General features: G+C 40.5%; 1 protein-coding gene across 3 annotated transcripts; it reads left to right on the forward strand.

The window, feature by feature from the left end:
• The first annotated feature begins 755 nt into the window (after positions 1–755).
• On the forward strand, positions 756–22,846 carry mmaa (metabolism of cobalamin associated A). Of its 3 annotated transcripts, none has more exons than XM_072463714.1 (7): positions 756–841; positions 2,816–3,173; positions 4,306–4,428; positions 4,529–4,699; positions 16,063–16,148; positions 16,686–16,835; positions 22,325–22,846. In XM_072463714.1, exons 2-7 carry the CDS (start codon positions 2,816–2,818, stop codon positions 22,610–22,612), a joined length of 1,176 nt encoding a protein of 391 aa, XP_072319815.1. In that variant the 5' UTR covers positions 756–841; the 3' UTR covers positions 22,613–22,846. The 3 variants fall into 3 exon arrangements, with proteins under 3 accessions (XP_072319815.1, XP_072319816.1, XP_072319814.1); XM_072463715.1 differs by having other exon boundaries at positions 840–895; XM_072463713.1 differs by lacking the exon at positions 756–841 and adding an exon at positions 966–1,036.
• Positions 22,847–25,400: the final 2,554 nt, after the last annotated feature.

Raw genomic sequence — 25,400 nt, forward strand, 5'->3', positions numbered from 1 at the left:
AAGTTCAACTGACTTGAACTTGGCCTGAAACTTGAAATTAATTCTGCCTCCAAGTGCTTTTTTTTTACAGCAGATTAAAGATTTTACAACACCAGAGATCAGCAGTGAAAAATGTAATGAATGGTTTAATTTTTAAGTACAGCTTCATAAGACTAAAAGCATTGAGGGAAATAAGACTGGAATGTATTGCATTTATGCTGGAGGATTTGGAAAAGACACGCACAGCTGTACTTTGGAGTGCCAGATGACTGCAACTGAGTGTTTCTCTGCAATGGAACACTCCTGGACGAATGAGGGATCACACCGACTAAGTTCACAAATGTTAAATACAATTATAAAGTGAGTTTTGGGTTGTTTTGAGTAATGTCTGTATATATGCAACTAACGTTAACAAGGCTACAATTCTTTCCATTTATCTTTAAAACATATATTAAATCATATATGTTAAGTTATTACACAAGTTCAAATCCGTTCACTCCGTAATAAATAATCAAAACGCTGCAGTGAAGGGGAAAAAAACGAAACATTATAATAAGCTATTTGCTGCCATCTTGTGGTCGCATCACATAAACGTTTGCTTTTTCATCATCGAAGAAAATTAGTAATATTTAATTTTAGATGCTGTAATTCTATCTATTATTGTCTTTTGCGGATATTTTTGTCGTTTTTGTCGCACTTTTTTAGAAACTTCGTCGTCAAGTCTTTTCCACCACAAATCAAGCGACGCGATTGGTCAGGGGCGACGCTCTACGTCAGCGTAACCCGGAAGCGCAACAACAACATCAACAACATGGCAATTATTGTGCAACTCCGGAGCTAAAACCTTCACAGCTGAAGCGAGGTCAGTGCTCGGATCTCTGCGCCTGGACGATCGCAGCTCTTCTCGGGGTTAAAAGTGACTTATCTTTGTTTATTTTATATTATATTAAGCTTAACGAGGAAACATAAGGGAAATGTAGCAAGTTAGAAGCGCTGTGCTAACACACTCCACCTTTTCATTCATAATCAGAAGGAGTAGAAAAGCATCAAAACAATGGTATAACTGACACTATTGTTATAACAGCTCTTTTTAACTATGGTATAACTGACACTATTGTTATAACAGCTATTTTTAACTATGGTATAACTGACACTATTGTTATAACAGCTATTTTTAACTATGGTATAACTGACACTATTGTTATAACAGCTCTTTTTTAACTATGGTATAACTGACACTATTGTTATAACAGCTATTTTTAACTATGGTATAACTGACACTATTGTTATAACAGCTCTTTTTTAACTATGGTATAACTGACACTATTGTTATAACAGCTCTTTTTTAACTATGGTGTAACTGACACTATTGTTATAACAGCTCTTTTTTAACTATGGTATAACTGACACTATTGTTATAACAGCTCTTTTTTAACTATGGTATAACTGACACTATTGTTATAACAGCTGTTTTTTAACATTGGTATAACTGACACTATTGTTATAACAGCTATTTTTAACTATGGTATAACTGACACTATTGTTATAACAGCTCTTTTTAACTATTGTTTGACATGTTACCTCATAAACATTTAAAATACAGAGGTTTGTACAGACTGCAGTTTTACTCCTACTTCAGTAATATTTAGTTTGAGGTAACAGTAACTAGTGATGTCAAGATTTAAAATCTTAGTGTAACGATTATTGTGAGATTAAACATCGCAATTTAATGATTATTTGCAATTCTTAACATCATGACCAAAACTAGATAAGATAAGATAAGATAAGCCTTTATTTGTCCACACATGGGGACATTTTTGTGTTACAATGCAAGTAGATACAGAGGAAAAGAACAGATAACTTATAGGAAGTTTAACACTCTTAATAGAAGAACTCTTATAAACAAAACTCCTATAGACAGAACCTCTCATATCTTAATAGGGAATGGAGGGGGAAAAATAAAGCTAAAATAAAAATAGCTAGCATAAGACAAAATAATACTAATGGTAAAGTAAACTCTTATTTACATCAGTTATATGTACATGAATATGACATTGTTGCGTGCGAGTATGACAGTAATTGCACATAAATATGATGGTATTGCACATGATTAAGTCAGTATTGCACGTGTTCAGGGCTAGCAGTGTTTGTTATACAGTCTGACAGCAGCAGGAAGGAAAGACCAGCGAAACCTCTCCTGTAATAAAATCCTACATGTTCATTCCTTCTTGTTTTCCGTACACGTCACTGCTGCTCAATATGTGACATGCTTTATCAAATCAAACTTTCTGAATTATTGATTTGACAGAAACAGCGAGATAAAAACAGAACAAAAAAAATTTCCTTTTTTGAGGAATTAGTGAGCAGAAAGGACTTCATTTTGTTTTTTTAGTTTTTGCTATTATATTGTGACCTAAATAATCACAATTATTGATTATCTGAATAATCTTGACATCCCTAACAGTGAAAGTACTCTTATTTGAGTTAAAGTTTTGGTTACGTTTCCCACAGTGAGTAATTCTATTAGTGACAAAATGTTATGCTGACAAACAATATTTATTGAGGCAAACATTTGTGTTTCTTGTGCCAATCCTTAAAGTTTTTAGTTTTCCTCCTTTTTGTGTCTGTCCTTTTGAAAATACCAGATTGTGTGCCTTATTTGACGTTAAATGTTAATTAAATGTCATTTCCAGACAGTTACTTTTCAATTTGTTGAAGTTGTTGGACCACTCCTTTGCCTTGAGTAATATTATTTTGAAGTGACGTTACTGCAATTTGAGTAACATTTTTGTCTACTTTAACTCTTCACAAGAATTGACCGTATCTATTTCCCCAGATGCCTCCCATGTGCAACAAAATGAGAAGATACAGCCTCCCACTGCTGCGTCATGCCTCCTCTGTATGCGCTGCCAAAAAGACCTGCTGCCTTCCCCAAAGACGCTTCACTAGTCCCTCCATCGTGCTCCCCCATGAACACACACTCGACCTGAGTGGTCCGGAGCAGAGACGTCTCCACAGTCTGTACGAGGGGCTCATAGGGGGGCAAAGATCGTCTCTGGCGGAGTCGATCACACTAGTGGAGACCCAGCATCCCAGAAAGAAGGAGCTGGCTCAGGTGCTGCTGCAGAGGGTGCTGGCCCACAGGAGGGAGCAGGAGAGAGCCAACGGAGGGAGGCCCCTGGCGTTCAGAGTAGGTGTGTGGCCATCTCATGGTTCGTCATTGGGATAATTGTTCACTCATTTAGTCATGAATAATAGTTTTCTGGACTGTACACAAGGGCTGAGAGAAGAGTTTGTACGGCTCAGACAAAACAAGAATCCAACTCATCAAAACGACACAGTATTTTGTCTCTAATGGATAGAATAATCCTTCAGCATAATAATCGTTAGTTGCAGCTCTGCTCTGCTCAGTACAGGTCATACAGACACAAATGAAAGTAGTTTATGGTTATTGTGCCTTGATGAAGACCTTTCCCTTGTCTAATAAAGGATTTTTAATTGCTCACAAGGCCTCAGCATCTGGCCTTTTTTGCCCTCATCACTTCTATGTTGTGATAATCCACAGGGCATTCTTCGGCATTCTTTGTACATAATAGTTATGGAATATGTGTCACAATACCTACATTTCAAACTTGATTTTCATACTAATGATAATGCTCTGTACCACAACACTATGTTTAGTTAAAATGTGATTTTGTACTTGTTCTGACGTAAATCTAAAAATGTCATGAAAGGTACATTTTTTCCTGTCATTTTGTTCATTATCAATACTTCAAATGAGTACCTAGTTTCAATACTTAATACTTTAGTATCAATTACAGGTATGCAATGACGTTCACTAATACAATTTTATGGTACAAATATTATCCCAGTCCTACCTACGGATGTCAGAGTATAAAAACTGTTACATGTTGCGTGTTGAGTGTTGCATGACCAACAGTAAAAGTCTTTCAAATGCTTTCTTCACAATCCTCCATTTATGAAATCAAACTCATTGAAAGAAAAAGTAATGATATTGTCACATAAACAGCCACATAAACAGTACTTTGTGTGACTACTCATTGTTGCCACGTACGATTCTTATGATCCTAAAGTCTGAGTTTGTACTAAATTATAATTGTGACCTGAATAATCACGATGCTCGATTCATCCTGACACCCTTAGTATATTAACTTTACTCTATGATTCTACCGCTATTGTGACTCAAAAAAGGTTGAGGTACACTTTATTGCCTACCTGACAGTTTATCTGCTTTGTGGTGCATGTGCTGTGTGTGTCTCCGTGTGCGTTTGCCTGTGTTTGCATGTGCTGCGTGTGCGTGTGCAGGTCTGTCCGGTCCTCCAGGCGCAGGGAAGTCCACCTTCATTGAGATTGTGGGGAAGATGCTGACTGGTTGTGGACATAAGGTGTCGGTGCTGGCTGTGGATCCGTCGTCCTGCACCACTGGAGGTACAGGAGCGTTCGGAGACTTTAAACAACCGCGTTTCACACTGATGTTGATCGATTGCGGAGTCTAAAAATAACACAAACAATCCCCTGCTTTATTTAGGGTCCCTTATGGGTGATAAAACCCGTATGACTGAGCTCTCCAGGGACATGAGCGCTTTCATCCGTCCCTCACCCACCTCCGGGACGCTGGGAGGGGTTACCAGGACAACCAACGAGGCCATCGTTCTGTGTGAAGGAGCGGGATATGACATCGTCCTTGTGGAGACTGTAGGTAAGACAGAACCGTACAGGCATTGTCCATGAGGCGGAAACGATATTTTATTGAATCCTCCCTCATATTATAATATTAAGATGAAAACGTTTTAAAATGTCTTGGTCACAAAAAGTTGAAAAATTAAGCCCAAAATTACATAAATATATCATCTTATATACAAGTTTCTGGGTAACTTTTTAATAACTACAATTTCCATAACCTTAATGAACAAATAGTTTATTCAGAACAATTCAAGCTTAGAAGTTACGTAATTATTACCCTAATAATCTCCTTAATTAAGTGGTTACTAAGCTCACGTCATTCTTAATAAACTATTTAAGTCTTTGTTCACTCTTTGTTAAGGCTATTTAAGGTGTAGTTATAATGTCACTGATTTGTCTTCTTCCCATTCCTATTCCACTTTTGAAAATTAAAATAAACCAATATTTTGACATTAGACCCACTATAATGCCCTTTATAATGCCGTCTATAATGCCCTCTATAATGCCCACTATAATGCCCTCTATAATGCCCATTATAATGTCCATTATAATGCCCACTATAATGCCCTCTATAATGCCCATTATAATGCCGTCTATAATGCCCATTATAATGCCCTCTATAATGCCCTCTATGATGCCCTCTATAATGCTGTCTTTAATGCCCTCTATAATGCCCATTATAATGCCCACTATAATGCCCACTATAATGCCCATTATAATGCCCACTATAATGCCCACTATAATGCCCTCTATGATGCCGTCTATAATGCCCTCTATGATGCCCACTATAATGCTGTCTATAATGCCCTCTATGATGCCCACTATAATGCCGTCTATGATGCCCTCTCTAATGCCCTCTATGATGCCCTCTATAATGCCCACTATAATGCCGTCTATAATGCCCTCTATAATGCCGTCTATAATGCCCTCTATAATGCCGTCTATGATGCCCTCTATAATGCCCTCTATAATGCCCACTATAATGCCGTCTATAATGCCCTCTATAATGCCGTCTATAATGCCCTCTATAATGCCGTCTATAATGCCCTCTATGATGCCCACTATAATGCCGTCTATAATGCCCACTATAATGCCGTCTATAATGCCGTCTATAATGCCCTCTATAATACCGTCTATAATGCCCTCTATAATGCCGTCTATAATGCCCTCTATAATGCCGTCTATAATGCCCTCTATGATGCCCTCTATAATGCCGTCTATAATGCCCACTATAATGCCCTCTATAATGCCCACTATAATGCCGTCTATAATGCCCTCTATAATACCCTCTATAATGTCCTCTATAATGCCGTCTATAATGCCGTCTATAATGCCCTCTATAATGCCGTCTATAATGCCCTCTATAATGCCCTCTATAATGCCCACTATAATGCCCACTATAATGCTGTCTATAATGCCGTCTATAATGCCGTCTATAATGCCCTCTATAATGCCCCTCTATAATGCCCTCTATAATGCCCACTATAATGCCCTCTATAATGCCCTCTATAATGCCCACTATAATGCCCACTATAATGCCCACTATAATGCCGTCTATAATGCCCTCTATAATGCGTCTATAATGCCCACTATAATGCCGTCTATAATGCCCTCTATAATACCCTCTATAATGCCCTCTATAATACCCTCTATAATGCCCTCTATAATGCCGTCTATAATGCCCTCTATAATGCCCTCTATAATGCCCACTATAATGCCGTCTATAATGCCCACTATAATGCCGTCTATAATGCCCTCTATAATACCGTCTATAATGCCCTCTATAATACCGTCTATAATGCCCTCTATAATGCCGTCTATAATGCCCTCTATGATGCCCACTATAATGCCGTCTATAATGCCCACTATAATGCCCACTATAATGCCCTCTATAATGCCCTCTATAATGCCCTCTATAATGCCGTCTATAATGCCCTCTATAATACCGTCTATAATGCCCTCTATAATGCCGTCTATAATGCCCACTATAATGCCCTCTATAATGCCCTCTATAATGCCCACTATAATGCCGTCTATAATGCCCTCTATAATACCCTCTATAATGCCCTCTATAATACCCTCTATAATGCCCTCTATAATGCCCTCTATAATGCCGTCTATAATGCCGTCTATAATGCCCTCTATAATGCCCTCTATAATGCCCTCTATAATGCCCTCTATAATGCCCACTATAATGCCCACTATAATGCCGTCTATAATGCCCTCTATAATGCCCCTCTATAATGCCCTCTGTAATGCCCTCTATAATGCCCACTATAATGCCCTCTATAATGCCCTCTATAATGCCCACTATAATGCCGTCTATAATGCCCTCTATAATGCCCACTATAATGCCCACTATAATGCCCACTATAATGCCGTCTATAATGCCCACTATAATGCCCTCTATAATGCCCCTCTATAATGCCCACTATAATGCCGTCTATAATGCCCTCTATAATGCCCCTCTATAATGCCCTCTGTAATGCCCTCTATAATGCCCACTATAATGCCCTCTATAATGCCCTCTATAATGCCCACTATAATGCCGTCTATAATGCCCTCTATAATGCCCACTATAATGCCCACTATAATGCCCACTATAATGCCGTCTATAATGCCCACTATAATGCCCTCTATAATGCCCCTCTATAATGCCCTCTATAATGCCCACTATAATGCCGTCTATAATGCCCTCTATAATGCCCATTATAATGCCCTCTATAATGCCCTCTATAATGCCGTCTATAATGCCCTCTATAATGCCCCTCTATAATGCCCTCTATAATGCCCACTATAATGCCCTCTATAATGCCCTCTATAATGCCCACTATAATGCCCACTATAATGCTGTCTATAATGCCGTCTATAATGCCGTCTATAATGCCCTCTATAATGCCCCTCTATAATGCCCACTATAATGCCCTCTATAATGCCCTCTATAATGCCCACTATAATGCCCACTATAATGCCCACTATAATGCCGTCTATAATGCCCTCTATAATGCCGTCTATAATGCCCACTATAATGCCGTCTATAATGCCCTCTATAATACCGTCTATAATGCCCTCTATAATGCCCTCTATAATACCCTCTATAATGCCCTCTATAATGCCCCCTATAATGCCGTCTATAATGCCGTCTATAATTCCCTCTATAATGCCCTCTATAATGCCCACTATAATGCCCACTATAATGCCGTCTATAATGCCCTCTATAATGCCCCTCTATAATGCCCTCTATAATGCCCTCTATAATGCCCTCTATAATGCCCTCTATAATGCCCTCTATAATGCCCACTATAATGCCCACTATAATGCCGTCTATAATGCCCACTATAATGCCCACTATAATGCCCACTATAATGCCCTCTATAATGCCGTCTATAATGCCCTCTATAATGCCCACTATAATGCCGTCTATAATGCCCTCTATAATGCCCATTATAATGCCCTCTATAATGCCGTCTATAATGCCGTCTATAATGCCGTCTATAATGCCCTCTATAATGCCCTCTATAATGCCCCTCTATAATGCCCTCTATAATGCCCACTATAATGCCCTCTATGATGCCGTCTATAATGCCCTCTATGATGCCCACTATAATGCTGTCTATAATGCCCTCTATGATGCCCACTATAATGCCGTCTATGATGCCCTCTCTAATGCCCTCTATGATGCCCTCTATAATGTCCACTATAATGCCGTCTATAATGCCCTCTATAATGCCGTCTATGATGCCCTCTATAATGCCCACTATAATGCCCACTATAATGCCGTCTATAATGCCGTCTATAATGCCCTCTATAATGCCGTCTATAATGCCCTCTATGATGCCCACTATAATGCCGTCTATAATGCCCACTATAATGCCGTCTATAATGCCCTCTATAATACCGTCTATAATGCCCTCTATAATACCGTCTATAATGCCCTCTATAATGCCGTCTATAATGCCCTCTATGATGCCCACTATAATGCCGTCTATAATGCCCACTATAATGCCCACTATAATGCCCTCTATAATGCCCTCTATAATGCCCTCTATAATGCCGTCTATAATGCCCTCTATAATACCGTCTATAATGCCCTCTATAATGCCGTCTATAATGCCCACTATAATGCCCTCTATAATGCCCTCTATAATGCCCACTATAATGCCGTCTATAATGCCCTCTATAATACCCTCTATAATGCCCTCTATAATACCCTCTATAATGCCCTCTATAATGCCCTCTATAATGCCGTCTATAATGCCGTCTATAATGCCCTCTATAATGCCCTCTATAATGCCCTCTATAATGCCCACTATAATGCCCACTATAATGCCGTCTATAATGCCCTCTATAATGCCCCTCTATAATGCCCTCTGTAATGCCCTCTATAATGCCCACTATAATGCCCTCTATAATGCCCTCTATAATGCCCACTATAATGCCGTCTATAATGCCCTCTATAATGCCCACTATAATGCCCACTATAATGCCCACTATAATGCCGTCTATAATGCCCACTATAATGCCCTCTATAATGCCCCTCTATAATGCCCTCTATAATGCCCACTATAATGCCGTCTATAATGCCCTCTATAATGCCCCTCTATAATGCCCTCTGTAATGCCCTCTATAATGCCCACTATAATGCCCTCTATAATGCCCTCTATAATGCCCACTATAATGCCGTCTATAATGCCCTCTATAATGCCCACTATAATGCCCACTATAATGCCGTCTATAATGCCCACTATAATGCCCTCTATAATGCCCCTCTATAATGCCCTCTATAATGCCCACTATAATGCCGTCTATAATGCCCTCTATAGTGCCCATTATAATGCCCTCTATAATGCCCTCTATAATGCCGTCTATAATGCCCTCTATAATGCCCCTCTATAATGCCCTCTATAATGCCCACTATAATGCCCTCTATAATGCCCTCTATAATGCCCACTATAATGCCCACTATAATGCTGTCTATAATGCCGTCTATAATGCCGTCTATAATGCCCTCTATAATGCCCCTCTATAATGCCCACTATAATGCCCTCTATAATGCCCTCTATAATGCCCACTATAATGCCCACTATAATGCCCACTATAATGCCGTCTATAATGCCCTCTATAATGCCGTCTATAATGCCCACTATAATGCCGTCTATAATGCCCTCTATAATACCGTCTATAATGCCCTCTATAATGCCCTCTATAATACCCTCTATAATGCCCTCTATAATGCCCCCTATAATGCCGTCTATAATGCCGTCTATAATTCCCTCTATAATGCCCTCTATAATGCCCACTATAATGCCCACTATAATGCCGTCTATAATGCCCTCTATAATGCCCCTCTATAATGCCCTCTATAATGCCCTCTATAATGCCCTCTATAATGCCCACTATAATGCCCACTATAATGCCGTCTATAATGCCCTCTATAATGCCCACTATAATGCCCACTATAATGCCCACTATAATGCCCTCTATAATGCCGTCTATAATGCCCTCTATAATGCCCACTATAATGCCCACTATAATGCCCACTATAATGCCGTCTATAATGCCCTCTATAATGCCCACTATAATGCCGTCTATAATGCCCTCTATAATGCCCATTATAATGCCCTCTATAATGCCGTCTATAATGCCGTCTATAATGCCGTCTATAATGCCCTCTATAATGCCCTCTATAATGCCCTCTATAATGCCCCTCTATAATGCCCTCTATAATGCCCACTATAATGCCCTCTATGATGCCGTCTATAATGCCCTCTATGATGCCCACTATAATGCTGTCTATAATGCCCTCTATGATGCCCACTATAATGCCGTCTATGATGCCCTCTCTAATGCCCTCTATGATGCCCTCTATAATGTCCACTATAATGCCGTCTATAATGCCCTCTATAATGCCGTCTATGATGCCCTCTATAATGCCCACTATAATGCCCACTATAATGCCGTCTATAATGCCGTCTATAATGCCCTCTATAATGCCGTCTATAATGCCCTCTATGATGCCCACTATAATGCCGTCTATAATGCCCACTATAATGCCGTCTATAATGCCCTCTATAATACCGTCTATAATGCCCTCTATAATACCGTCTATAATGCCCTCTATAATGCCGTCTATAATGCCCTCTATGATGCCCACTATAATGCCGTCTATAATGCCCACTATAATGCCCACTATAATGCCCTCTATAATGCCCTCTATAATGCCCTCTATAATGCCGTCTATAATGCCCTCTATAATACCGTCTATAATGCCCTCTATAATGCCGTCTATAATGCCCACTATAATGCCCTCTATAATGCCCTCTATAATGCCCACTATAATGCCGTCTATAATGCCCTCTATAATACCCTCTATAATGCCCTCTATAATACCCTCTATAATGCCCTCTATAATGCCCTCTATAATGCCGTCTATAATGCCGTCTATAATGCCCTCTATAATGCCCTCTATAATGCCCTCTATAATGCCCACTATAATGCCCACTATAATGCCGTCTATAATGCCCTCTATAATGCCCCTCTATAATGCCCTCTGTAATGCCCTCTATAATGCCCACTATAATGCCCTCTATAATGCCCTCTATAATGCCCACTATAATGCCGTCTATAATGCCCTCTATAATGCCCACTATAATGCCCACTATAATGCCCACTATAATGCCGTCTATAATGCCCACTATAATGCCCTCTATAATGCCCCTCTATAATGCCCTCTATAATGCCCACTATAATGCCGTCTATAATGCCCTCTATAATGCCCCTCTATAATGCCCTCTGTAATGCCCTCTATAATGCCCACTATAATGCCCTCTATAATGCCCTCTATAATGCCCACTATAATGCCGTCTATAATGCCCTCTATAATGCCCACTATAATGCCCACTATAATGCCCACTATAATGCCGTCTATAATGCCCACTATAATGCCCTCTATAATGCCCCTCTATAATGCCCTCTATAATGCCCACTATAATGCCGTCTATAATGCCCTCTATAATGCCCATTATAATGCCCTCTATAATGCCCTCTATAATGCCGTCTATAATGCCCTCTATAATGCCCCTCTATAATGCCCTCTATAATGCCCACTATAATGCCCTCTATAATGCCCTCTATAATGCCCACTATAATGCCCACTATAATGCTGTCTATAATGCCGTCTATAATGCCGTCTATAATGCCCTCTATAATGCCCCTCTATAATGCCCACTATAATGCCCTCTATAATGCCCTCTATAATGCCCACTATAATGCCCACTATAATGCCCACTATAATGCCGTCTATAATGCCCTCTATAATGCCGTCTATAATGCCCACTATAATGCCGTCTATAATGCCCTCTATAATACCGTCTATAATGCCCTCTATAATGCCCTCTATAATACCCTCTATAATGCCCTCTATAATGCCCCCTATAATGCCGTCTATAATGCCGTCTATAATTCCCTCTATAATGCCCTCTATAATGCCCACTATAATGCCCACTATAATGCCGTCTATAATGCCCTCTATAATGCCCCTCTATAATGCCCTCTATAATGCCCACTATAATGCCCTCTATAATGCCCACTATAATGCCCACTATAATGCCGTCTATAATGCCCTCTATAATGCCCCTCTATAATGCCCTCTATAATGCCCACTATAATGCCCACTATAATGCCCACTATAATGCCCTCTATAATGCCGTCTATAATGCCCTCTATAATGCCCACTATAATGCCGTCTATAATGCCCTCTATAATGCCCATTATAATGCCCTCTATAATGCCGTCTATAATGCCGTCTATAATGCCGTCTATAATGCCCTCTATAATGCCCTCTATAATGCCCCTCTATAATGCCCTCTATAATGCCCTCTATAATGCCCACTATAATGCCCTCTATAATGCCCTCTGTAATGCCCTCTGTAATGCCCTCTATAATGCCCACTATAATGCCCTCTATAATGCCCTCTATAATGCCCACTATAATGCCCACTATAATGCCCACTATAATGCCGTCTATAATGCCCTCTATAATGCCCACTATAATGCCCACTATAATGCCCTCTATAATGCCCCTCTATAATGCCCTCTATAATGCCCTCTATAATGCCCTCTATAATGCCCACTATAATGCCCACTATAATGCTGTCTATAATGCCGTCTATAATGCCCTCTATAATGCCCGCTATAATGCCCTCTATAATGCCCTCTATAATGCCCACTATAATGCCCACTATAATGCTGTCTATAATGCCGTCTATAATGCCGTCTATAATGCCCACTATAATGCCCTCTATAATGCCCACTATAATGCCCACTATAATGCTGTCTATAATGCCCTCTATAATGCCCGCTATAATGCCCTCTATAATGCCCTCTATAATGCCCACTATAATGCCCACTATAATGCTGTCTATAATGCCGTCTATAATGCTGTCTATAATGCCCACTATAATGCCGTCTATAATGCCGTCTATAATGCCCTCTATAATGCCCTCTATAATGCCCACTATAATGCCCTCTATAATGCCCTCTATAATGCCCACTATAATGCCCACTATAATGCCCACTATAATGCCGTCTATAATGCCCACTATAATGCCCACTATAATGCCGTCTATAATGCCCACTATAATGCCCTCTATAATGCCCTCTATAATGCCCACTATAATGCCCACTATAATGCCCACTATAATGCCGTCTATAATGCCCACTATAATGCCCACTATAATGCCCTCTATAATGCCCCTCTATAATGCCCTCTATAATGCCCACTATAATGCCGTCTATAATGCCCTCTATAATGCCCATTATAATGCCCTCTATAATGCCCTCTATAATGCCGTCTATAATGCCCTCTATAATGCCCCTCTATAATGCCCTCTATAATGCCCACTATAATGCCCTCTATAATGCCCTCTATAATGCCCACTATAATGCCCACTATAATGCTGTCTATAATGCCGTCTATAATGCCGTCTATAATGCCCTCTATAATGCCCCTCTATAATGCCCACTATAATGCCCTCTATAATGCCCTCTATAATGCCCACTATAATGCCCACTATAATGCCCACTATAATGCCGTCTATAATGCCCTCTATAATGCCGTCTATAATGCCCACTATAATGCCGTCTATAATGCCCTCTATAATACCGTCTATAATGCCCTCTATAATGCCCTCTATAATACCCTCTATAATGCCCTCTATAATGCCCCCTATAATGCCGTCTATAATGCCGTCTATAATTCCCTCTATAATGCCCTCTATAATGCCCACTATAATGCCCACTATAATGCCGTCTATAATGCCCTCTATAATGCCCCTCTATAATGCCCTCTATAATGCCCACTATAATGCCCTCTATAATGCCCACTATAATGCCCACTATAATGCCGTCTATAATGCCCTCTATAATGCCCCTCTATAATGCCCTCTATAATGCCCACTATAATGCCCACTATAATGCCCACTATAATGCCCTCTATAATGCCGTCTATAATGCCCTCTATAATGCCCACTATAATGCCGTCTATAATGCCCTCTATAATGCCCATTATAATGCCCTCTATAATGCCGTCTATAATGCCGTCTATAATGCCGTCTATAATGCCCTCTATAATGCCCTCTATAATGCCCCTCTATAATGCCCTCTATAATGCCCTCTATAATGCCCACTATAATGCCCTCTATAATGCCCTCTGTAATGCCCTCTGTAATGCCCTCTATAATGCCCACTATAATGCCCTCTATAATGCCCTCTATAATGCCCACTATAATGCCCACTATAATGCCCACTATAATGCCGTCTATAATGCCCTCTATAATGCCCACTATAATGCCCACTATAATGCCCTCTATAATGCCCCTCTATAATGCCCTCTATAATGCCCTCTATAATGCCCTCTATAATGCCCACTATAATGCCCACTATAATGCTGTCTATAATGCCGTCTATAATGCCCTCTATAATGCCCGCTATAATGCCCTCTATAATGCCCTCTATAATGCCCACTATAATGCCCACTATAATGCTGTCTATAATGCCGTCTATAATGCCGTCTATAATGCCCACTATAATGCCCTCTATAATGCCCTCTATAATGCCCACTATAATGCCCACTATAATGCTGTCTATAATGCCCTCTATAATGCCCGCTATAATGCCCTCTATAATGCCCTCTATAATGCCCACTATAATGCCCACTATAATGCTGTCTATAATGCCGTCTATAATGCCGTCTATAATGCCCACTATAATGCCGTCTATAATGCCGTCTATAATGCCCTCTATAATGCCCTCTATAATGCCCACTATAATGCCCTCTATAATGCCCTCTATAATGCCCACTATAATGCCCACTATAATGCCCACTATAATGCCGTCTATAATGCCCACTATAATGCCCACTATAATGCCGTCTATAATGCCCACTATAATGCCCTCTATAATGCCCCTCTATAATGCCCTCTATAATGCCCTCTATAATGCCCACTATAATGCCCACTATAATACCGTCTATAATGCCCTCTATAATGCCCATTATAATGCCCTCTATAATGCCCTCTATAATGGCCATTATAATGCCCTCTATAATGCCCTCTATAATGCCGTCTATAATGCCCTCTATAATGCCCACTATAATGCCCACTATAATGCCCTCTATAATGCCCTCTATAATGCCGTCTATAATGCCCTCTATAATGCCCTCTATAATGCCCCTCTATAATGCCCTCTATAATGCCCACTATAATGCCCTCTATGATGCCGTCTATAATGCCCTCTATGATGCCCACTATAATGCTGTCTATAATGCCCTCTATGATGCCCACTATAATGCCGTCTATGATGCCCTCTCTAATGCCCTCTATGATGCCCTCTATAATGTCCACTATAATGCCGTCTATAATGCCCTCTATAATGCCGTCTATGATGCCCTCTATAATGCCCACTATAATGCCCACTATAATGCCGTCTATAATGCCGTCTATAATGCCCTCTATAATGCCGTCTATAATGCCCTCTATGATGCCCACTATAATGCCGTCTATAATGCCCACTATAATGCCGTCTATAATGCCCTCTATAATACCGTCTATAATGCCCTCTATAATGCCCTCTATAATGCCCTCTATAATGCCCTCTATAATGCCCTCTATAATGCCCACTATAATGCCCTCTATAATGCCCTCTATAATGCCCACTATAATGCCCACTATAATGCTGTCTATAATGCCGTCTATAATGCCCTCTATAATGCCCGCTATAATGCCCTCTATAATGCCCTCTATAATGCCCACTATAATGCCCACTATAATGCTGTCTATAATGCCGTCTATAATGCCGTCTATAATGCCCTCTTCTGTGCAGGCGTGGGTCAGTCTGAGTTTGCAGTGGCTGACATGGTTGACATGTTCGTGTTGTTGATTCCTCCAGCAGGGGGCGATGAACTCCAGGTCAGTGAGCCACACTTACTATTAACTCTGACAGGAATCAATGTTATGTAATAGAAAACCCTTCTAATACTGATTTTAATTAAGTAAAATAGGACATTTAATTTACTTATTACTTATTTTTGTATATAAATACAGCTTTAGATGGTATTTTATTTATTTATATTAATTCAGGAGCTCATTTACAGTTTTTAATACCATATTTTAATTTCTTATTTGTATGACATGGCGATGAGGAGTCTAGAGTTTTGGTAGTAAGAAGAATGCCAGGCTCCACGTGCAGGCGCATGTCCTCCCCTTCTCGCTCTCCCCGTTTCATGAGCCTTTGGGCCAAACGAATCCTTTTAACTCGCTTTTCCGTCCACCATTTGTTAAAAGTAAGAGTTTTTGCACAGTTTTTTGACTGGCGTCCAGGTTGGCAGCGCCCGCCTCGTGTCCCTCGCTGTGTGCCCAGATCACTCGGCAGATTAGACGTCTAGACATCAGATTTATTTCCAGTGGACTTCCGGGACTTAATGCCCCCTCCCTCTGTGATGCCAGGGTATCAAGAGGGGCATCATAGAACGAGCCGACCTGGTGGTGGTCACTAAGGCGGACGGGGACTTGTTGGTTCCGGCCAGAAGGATCCAGGCCGAGTACACCAGTGCACTCAAGCTGCTGAGGAGACAGTCCCGGTCCTGGAACCCCAAGGTATGTACTGTACATGAAAACACACACTGATACTTTGTAGTGTGTAGTACAAAGCATGCAGTATTACAAAACAGGATTGCCCCCCTTCTGATCCGTGCTCATCATCAACAGACGATGGGACAGTGACTGTATCAACTTTGTTCAACAAGAGTATTTTAAATATATGGCTAAAACGTGCACAAATCTGTGCCTGAAAATGTCTTCGTTGAGGTTAAAATGGTAAAGGTTTTTTAACTGACTAATATTATGCACAACAAAAGGTGCTATAGAAATAAAGATTGCTTTTGGTTCTTCTTCTGCTTTGTCTTCTGCTTCTTTTTTTATTTCTTCTGCCTCTTCTTCTGCTTCTTTTTCTGCTCCTTCTGCTGCTTCTGCATATTTTTCTGCTTCTTCTACTTCTGCTTTTTCTGCTTCTTTTTCTGCTGCTTCTTCTGCTTATTCCGCTGCTTCTTCTGCTTCTGCTTCTTCTGTTGCTGATTATTTCACTGCCTCTACTGTTGCTTCTGCTTATTTTGCTGCTTATTCTGCTTCTTCTTCTGCTTGTCTTCTTTTTCTGCTTCTTCTTCTGTTTCTTCTGCTGCTTCTTCTTTTGCTACTTCTTCTGCTTCTTTTTCTGCTTCTTCTACTTCTGCTTCTTCTGCTTCTTCTGCTGCTTCTTGTTTCACTGCCTCTACTGTTGCTTCTGTTTCTTCTTCTATTTATTTTGCTGCTTATTCTGCTTCTTCTTCCTCTTCTGCTGCTGCTGCTTCTTGTTCTTCTGCTGCTTCTTTTGCTGCTTCTTCTGCTGCTAAAGCATGCATGCAGTAGGATTTTGATCGTGAGCGGTGTCACCTCTCCACACACCTGACCTATAACCTGGCCTTTAAGCGTCACCTGCTCGTGTCCAGGTGTTAATGAAGATATTAATGCCACACTGAGGAACCTTCCATTCAACCCTCTCCAACCCTCCACCTCCTTTTAATAGTAAAATCATCTTCAGGACCGACCTAAATAAAGTCAGTAACGATCCATTCACCTCCAGCAGCTGCAGCTCAGAAAAGGTCATGGAACAAACCCTCTGACCTCTGACCCCGTTTCACGCCATGACGACAGCCTCGGGACAGAAGGACAGACGCCTGGACAGTCCGCTCCACTTACAGCCCGTCCTGTACACAAACAAGTGAATATGTCTGTGCGGTAAAGGCGAAGGGGGGGTCAGAGGAGGTCAGGGCCGGCGGGCGGAGTCAGGAGCGCAGATGGCCTGACCCCGATGCCCTGTCATCACTGTGACACGGAGCAGGGGGCGGGGCATCAGCAACTGTACCATTCCTCCAGTGGGACATACAGTTTGTACATATTTAAAGCTGTGCCGCTTCACAGAACGTTATAATAATAATAACAGATTATAGAACATGATACACACAGGACATTATGTTGTGTTTGTGCCATGCATGTTATGTAAGTAACAGTAGTCCAAACAGCCGACAGTTGTATTGATATATTGGTTATTTTTGTGAACGATTTTGCGTATACTATACACTAATGTCATACCGTATTATAACATTTTAAACATTTTACATTTGAGTGCATTTTAAAGAATAATAATACTTAATCATTTGTTTTTAAAGGAGACGTGTTGTGCTTGTTTTGGGTACTTACTATTGAACTACAACAGAAGTAGATCATCATTTTACATTGTGTTTATGATGTATTATGACGCAATTTTGATCTAAAACGGCTCTGTAATAAAAACAGGTCCATTGACATCCTGTTCAAAACAGTAGATCTGATAAGCTCCGCCTCTTCATAGTGACATTTCACCGTAACAAGCAGCGGATTGTCATTTACAGGTTTTTATTTTTGAAAAGTGGCAACATGTTTCACACAAAGTCTCAATTTGTGAAATAATTGCAACAAAGTGCAGGGACGTGGGCAGGGAGAGGTGAAATTAGGAAAACAAACTTCAAATGTAGGACAATACAGGATTACTCAAACACAAATCAATCAATCAATGATGAGGAAACACTGTTGTAACGAGGTTAAAAGCTCATTAGATGTAGCACAAACGTCCACTTTAACTTTGTCAGATTCTAGGTTTTTTCATGCATGTTATTTAGCAGTTTATTGCTTTTTCTTGTCATGATCACCATTTGATTGAATATTCAGTGGATAAAATATTTTTTGTTTTGATGTTTTTGTTTTGGTTAATTGCTATGGCAACGGTTGGTAATTTTTGCACTTGAAACACAGTGATAATAATTAAAGTGCTATTTTCAGATGAGTTATTTTTGTCACCAGAATAATTAGTTCATCAGATTTGTATTATTATTATTATTATTATTATTTTCTAATGTGTCGATCATATCCGCACTGCACAGGCCCAAAACAATGCACCTCAAAACCACATCCATTGCTCGCAGTCCTCACAGCGGCACAGTACAGCTCTTTAAACTCCCAACAAGACGTCCCACTGAAAGGCCATCTGACCCGGGACAGGGGGGGGAGGAAGGGGAGGAGGAGGAGGCTGGTGACGAGGATGATAATGAAGACGCTGGCGGTGATGTCATGGCGCCGTGCTCCGAGTACCGCAGTCCCTCACGCACCCCCCTCCCTCCCGCACATGTCCCATCTCACCCTCCCCGCTTGGCCTTGTCTCTTTGTTTCCCCCGGCCCATTGCAGCATCTGCCTACTGGGCACGCTGCCAGGGCGACGCCCCCCCGGGCCCGCCCCCATCTCCAGGCCCGCCCTCCCACCAGCGCCGCCGCGAGCCACCGCACGACGCTGCTGTGTCATGCACTTTGCTGATTAGAAGCTCTGCACACTTTGCATTAAGGCTGAGAGGAGGCAGATTCATCCTCTGCTGCTCCGGCCTGTCGCTTCACCGTGGCAACGCCTGTGACCACATCTCCCCCCCCCCCTCACTTGGAGCAGCTCGCATGTAAGTCAGGTCAGGAGACTAAAACGTTCTGAAAGACTATATTTAATTTCCTCTCGTTCTCATGTGGAGATTATGCAAATTATTTATACATTGTGAGCCAACTGTGATTATTTTACGTGTTCAAGACGATATGCTGAATAAAAATGCAGTTTGAACGTTACAGTAATTAAAGTGCCCATGACGGGTTTTTACAATTGTCTAATTTTGACTTTACGTGGTGTGTTTATACCTGTTGTACATATAAATTATAGTTTTACACCAATCAAGCAGGTATTTGTGGAGAAAACGTCCAAAAATCTGTAGAAAAATTACAGGAAGTGACATCACACTAGGGACACTCGTTCCAGTCAACAGTTTATGCAGAATTTACACAAAGAAACACATTTTTTTGACTCCCTAAACATTCAAAAAAATAAAGTTGCTCTCATATATTTTTATTTGTCAAATAGAAAACATTGTGACAGTTGAGTTTTTGACCAGTGTTTGCTGGGTAATTTCTGAGTGTGATGTCATAATTTACAAACAGGAAGTGACATTTTAAACTGAAAAAATTAGATATTTTAGCAAAATTCAAAATATATGTATCTTAACTGCATTTTTAGTTCAACAAGTCACTTTAATTTAATTTGTTATTATTTTGTTTCCAAGTAAGCACGACTAAATCCATAATGACAGTTTTGGAGTGTATTTTTATTGACAAAAAAACAAACTTAAATGTTTTTACACTGTTTGTTCTTCCGTCCTCTCTCACTCTGCACCGACTTCCACGATCTCACCGTTGCAGAGTTGTTTCTCCAAACTTGCTCTTCCTGTTTGCGGGCCAAGCTCCCGCCCAGACCTCGTAAAATGATTAACTTAACGACGCTATTAGAGCCACACTAATTGGCCGTTGATCATCGCGCCGGAGTATTTACCATGCTGTCAAATCCAACTCCGCCAATTGCCAGTCGATGTCAAATTACAGAGATATAAATGATATGTGTAATCGGATTACGCTTGACCAGGCGGAAGTTATGGGCACAGACCGTCCTCGTTTCGCTCGACGGATCGGCGGATATTACGAAGTTATCTCGTTTCACGTTTGTTTGTCATCTCAAACCGTATTATCAGTTTAAATCATAACCTCTGCGGTCCGATATCTTTAAAGGTGTGAATTAACTTTATATTTAACTAAATGTGAAACAATATCACACAAATCTGTGACTGAAATGGGTTCCAAACTCATGTTAAGGGGAAAAATAGATGTGTGCCTCTCAAATTGATCATTACCGTATTTTCTGGACTATAAGTCGCACCGGTGTATAAGTCGGACCAGCCAAAAAATGCACAATAGAGAAGGAAAAAACATATATACGTTGCACTGGAGTATGAAATGCGGTTGCAAGTGTGAAAATGACAAATAATATCACATATAAGTCGCTCCGGAGTATGAGTATATAAGTATAAATATAAGTATAAGTCGAACCACGGCCAAAACTATGAAAAAAGCGACTTATAGTCCAGAAAATACGGTATAAACATGTATATTATGTATTTATGTGATCATTTGTGTATTTTAAGAGGTTAAAGGAAAGTAGCATAGTACAAAAGTAAAGGAACTGTATGTAAGTCAGTTTTTACGGGGGATACATTATACTTTTACTTCTCTACATGTGAGAGCAGGTGTCTGTACTTTCTGCTCCACTGTGTTTTTGAACTGGACTGAAACATAAAGCATTTTTCTTTCAGGTTTTAGACACTTTTCAGACCATAACTCGTACGTTCATGATGATATCTTAAGCGCAAACACAAATATATAACTAAAAATAACGAGCTACACTGAGTTATCGATTCAGTCCGTAGCTTTTGAGCACAACATTTGATGCTTTTTCAAAATCTTTGTGAACTACCTTTACTACTTCAGTGCTTTTACTACTTGCTTTTGCTTGCAGTACATTTTTTACGTGACACTTGAGTCATTTTCTTCTTGATTCTTTTTTCTCTAAATCTATACTTGTTACGTCAATAGCTTAATGTAGTACTTCCTCCGAGCCTGTTGGCGGCGACACCCATAACAACGATAACGTCTAAAACCTGCTGTTCCCGACACAATCCCATCTCTGTCGCTTTTAATCAGTACTTTTGACAGCTTTATCTCCTACATTTTCCAAGGTGTTATTTCTAGTACGTGCATGATCTTAAGCACAAACACAAATATATAACTAAAAATAACGAGCTACATTAAGTTATCAATTCAGTCCGTAGCTTTTGAGCACAACATTTGATGCTTTAAACGTTTTCAAAACTACTTTTACATTTTTAAAACTTCAGTGCTTTTACTAGATGTTTTATTTCATGTGACAGTTAAACTTGATTCATTTTATTGTTTCTAAATCTATACTTTCTACGTCAATAGCTAAATGTAGTACTTCCTCCAAGCCTGTTGGCGGCGAAACCCATAACAGCGATAACGTCTAAAACCTGCTGTTCCTGACACAATCCCATCTCTGTCAGCACTTTTGACAGCTTTATCTCCTACATCTTGCAGACATCGTCCCTCTACAATAAGCACAATCTCTTTCGTCCCTCCAGGTGGTGCGGGCGTCCTCTCACACCGGTGAAGGCGTCCCGGAGGTGTGGGCCAAGATGGAGTCGTACCGGGACGCCATGCTGTCCGGCGGCGAGCTCCAGGCCCGGCGGCAGGCCCAGCAGCGGGTCTGGATGTGGAGCCTGATCCGGGAGAACGTGCTGTCCCACTTCCGAGCGCACCCCGCCGTGAGAGACGCCCTGCCCCGCCTGGAGGAGCGGGTCAACGGGGGGGCCGTCTCCCCGGGACTGGCCGCCGATCTGCTGCTCAAAGCCTTTGCGTCGTCGTCGTAGTAGCATTTGACCCGACATAACTTTCTGATTGCTGTTGGGACGGTTCGAAAGAGACTTGGCCGGGTGAACGGGCCGCGTCGGAAGCCGGGACGGAAAATCAAAAACATTACCTTTGTCGTGAGGTACAAGCGCCGTAAGACGCGGTCGTAACTTTGACAACTTTGCGACGTCGTGGGAACAATTCAGGCGTTAAATGTGTTAAATGTGCCCGGACCCAAACATAATAAAGTCTAAAAAGAATGGTTAAGAACTGTGGGATGCTATGGAGTACGTATGATTGTCTAACTGGTGTGTGAGTTTGCACCCTGTAAAGGGCCGGGGCGATATGACTCTATCCCTTTGACAGGAGATGCTTTGGTTGCCGCAGCAGCCAAGACGATACAAGACGAGACGTTTTGGTCCGGAGTCATAACCTCTCTCGATTTTAAATGTATGTGATCATTGAAATGCACGGTCCGGATGGTGACGTCTTACGAAGCGAAAAACGGGGGGGGGTAAAAATGACAATAAGACTAAGCGCTAACAAGCTAAGCGCTAACGAGCTAAGCGCTAAACTCTGAGTAAATCGGAGCTAAAAGAAGGCATGCTTTTGAGAGACACGTGTGCTACAAGTTTGCGGCCGTGGTTCGACCGTCTCAAGTCAGGAGGGCTTTTTTTGACGCTCCCTTGTGGTCCGATTCCAAACTTTTCTGCGTTTTAACAGAGTGTGGGAGGAGCCCGCACTTCTGTTTGATCAGAATTGACCAATCGCTGTCAAGTGTGGACTCGCTAAAGCAGCAGAACGCGTCAGTAACACCTTAAAGGTCATTTAAAGGTATTAAATGTTCATGAATTGTGATTCAAATGGCTGTCGAAGTTCTGAAGAAAAGAAAAAAAATAGCTGATTGCCCATACGAAATTACACTTTTGTTTTTAATGATTATTATTATTCTTGTCCAATCGATTTGCCAATTGTGACTAAATCGATCAAACTTTAATTTAAAGAGCACAATTTGTACAAAAGTGCAATTCAAAGTGCTTTTAAAAACACAAAAATACAAATTCTTTATATCTATCAACCCTGTCCAAGACCCATAGTTGCCACGGTTACCACGGTTACCAGGGTCGGCTCCACAAGCGGTACACGAGCTGTAACTCTGGCTCAGCTGCACGTTTGCATGTCCGACTGTTTTATTTTCAGAATGGAATAATAATCTGTTAAGTGAGCGATCTTCATCCGACGAGTGCGTGATATTAATTCTCCGTCCCGTGTTTGCACTCGATATGAAGAACGCTCAGTGATGAATGTAACCTCTCCGCTGCCACTGCGGATTTGTCAGGGACGGTGACATTTGTTTTTGCGCCCGCGTTCGCCCCCGAATGTCGGTAGTACGCTTATTCATCTTCAGATTCACTCAAAAATGTGTTACATTTTCGCGCCGGTCTTAACGTGGCACGTACAGGGACAGAACCGTGCAGAAAAAGTCAAAAACACGATAGGAATTCATGTATTTTCTGCTCCATCGCGACGTAAGAAGTCAAAGAAACGATTGGCACGTTTTAGTCTCAATAACCATTTTTGGCTTGTGTATATTTGGCTCAGAAAAGGAATAGATTACATCCTCTCATCCTCTTTTTGGAGCTTTAAAATGTAACAATCTATAGTTTTTGTAGACGTTAAAAGAGTTAAAAGCGTTCTATCTTTTCCTCCGTTTCTTCAAGACGTATTCAAAGTGAGTACAAGTCTCAATGGGTTTTTACCGAGTTAAATAAAGGTTAGTAAATCAATAAAATGACTTACTTAATGACTGTGTAGGATATTAATTTGTGTATTCCATGTTGACAACACCAAAAAACGTCACAATAAACGATTACCATGAAACGATGTGAGCGAGTAAAGCAGAATAATCCCAGTAAACTCTTTTAAATGTACAATATTGTCAAAAAAACACAAGCCGAAACAAATACATTGTAGAATAACAAACTTAAGTTGGTAGTAGTATTTCTAATGAGTCATGAAAGTTGCTTAATTGACTCTTTACAGCTTAAATCTGATAGAAACACATGCACGACACGTTTCCCCAGTCGTGCAAAGAAAATATATATATTGTGTCCCCAAAATATTGTTCCACGATATGAAACAGGAAAATAAAACTCCAGAATTCACTGAGATCTTCTGGAACTGATTATAATGATGCTGAAGATGTCGGGGTTTTGATAAATCACTTTTAGTTCCAACTGGTTTTAGCTGAAGGATCTGGCAACGCAAAGTGTGGAATTTATCCCACTTTCTTATTGGATAATCGTCTTGAAATTTAAAATACAAAATAGATGACATTCAATAATCATAAGTAATTTGGATGTGGACAAATTTGAAAGACTTTGGACCAAACGGGACGTTGTATTTTAATTGAAATGTGCCGTGATCGTTTCTTTCGTTCATGTTTATTTGCATTTTTATTTAACTTTTTGGATGTTTTGTTCTGTGTTTTTATGTTTATTCTTTTTCAAAACTGAAGCAGAAAAGGAGAAAATAGAGACATAAACCGATTGAGCGATGTTTTTGTGATTAGGAAAGACTAAAACAAGTTAATTACGCGAGTAAATGAAATTAATACATAAGAAAAAACACATTTGATGTAAATATACTATATAAATAAGTTCAGCATCTCTAGCTTCAACTGTGTCAAATTTAGTAAAAAAAATAATCTCACATTCTCAGGTCTTTCTCCATCTAAACCATCAATCAATCAATTCATCTAAAAAGTATTTGCCTGATTAATCCATCATTGAAATAATCATTAGTTGC

This window comes from Eucyclogobius newberryi, unplaced genomic scaffold (assembly GCF_026437365.1).
Source record: "Eucyclogobius newberryi isolate DKJ021-1_F unplaced genomic scaffold, fEucNew1.0.hap1 SCAF_4, whole genome shotgun sequence".
NCBI classification, from domain to species: domain Eukaryota; kingdom Metazoa; phylum Chordata; class Actinopteri; order Gobiiformes; family Gobiidae; genus Eucyclogobius; species Eucyclogobius newberryi.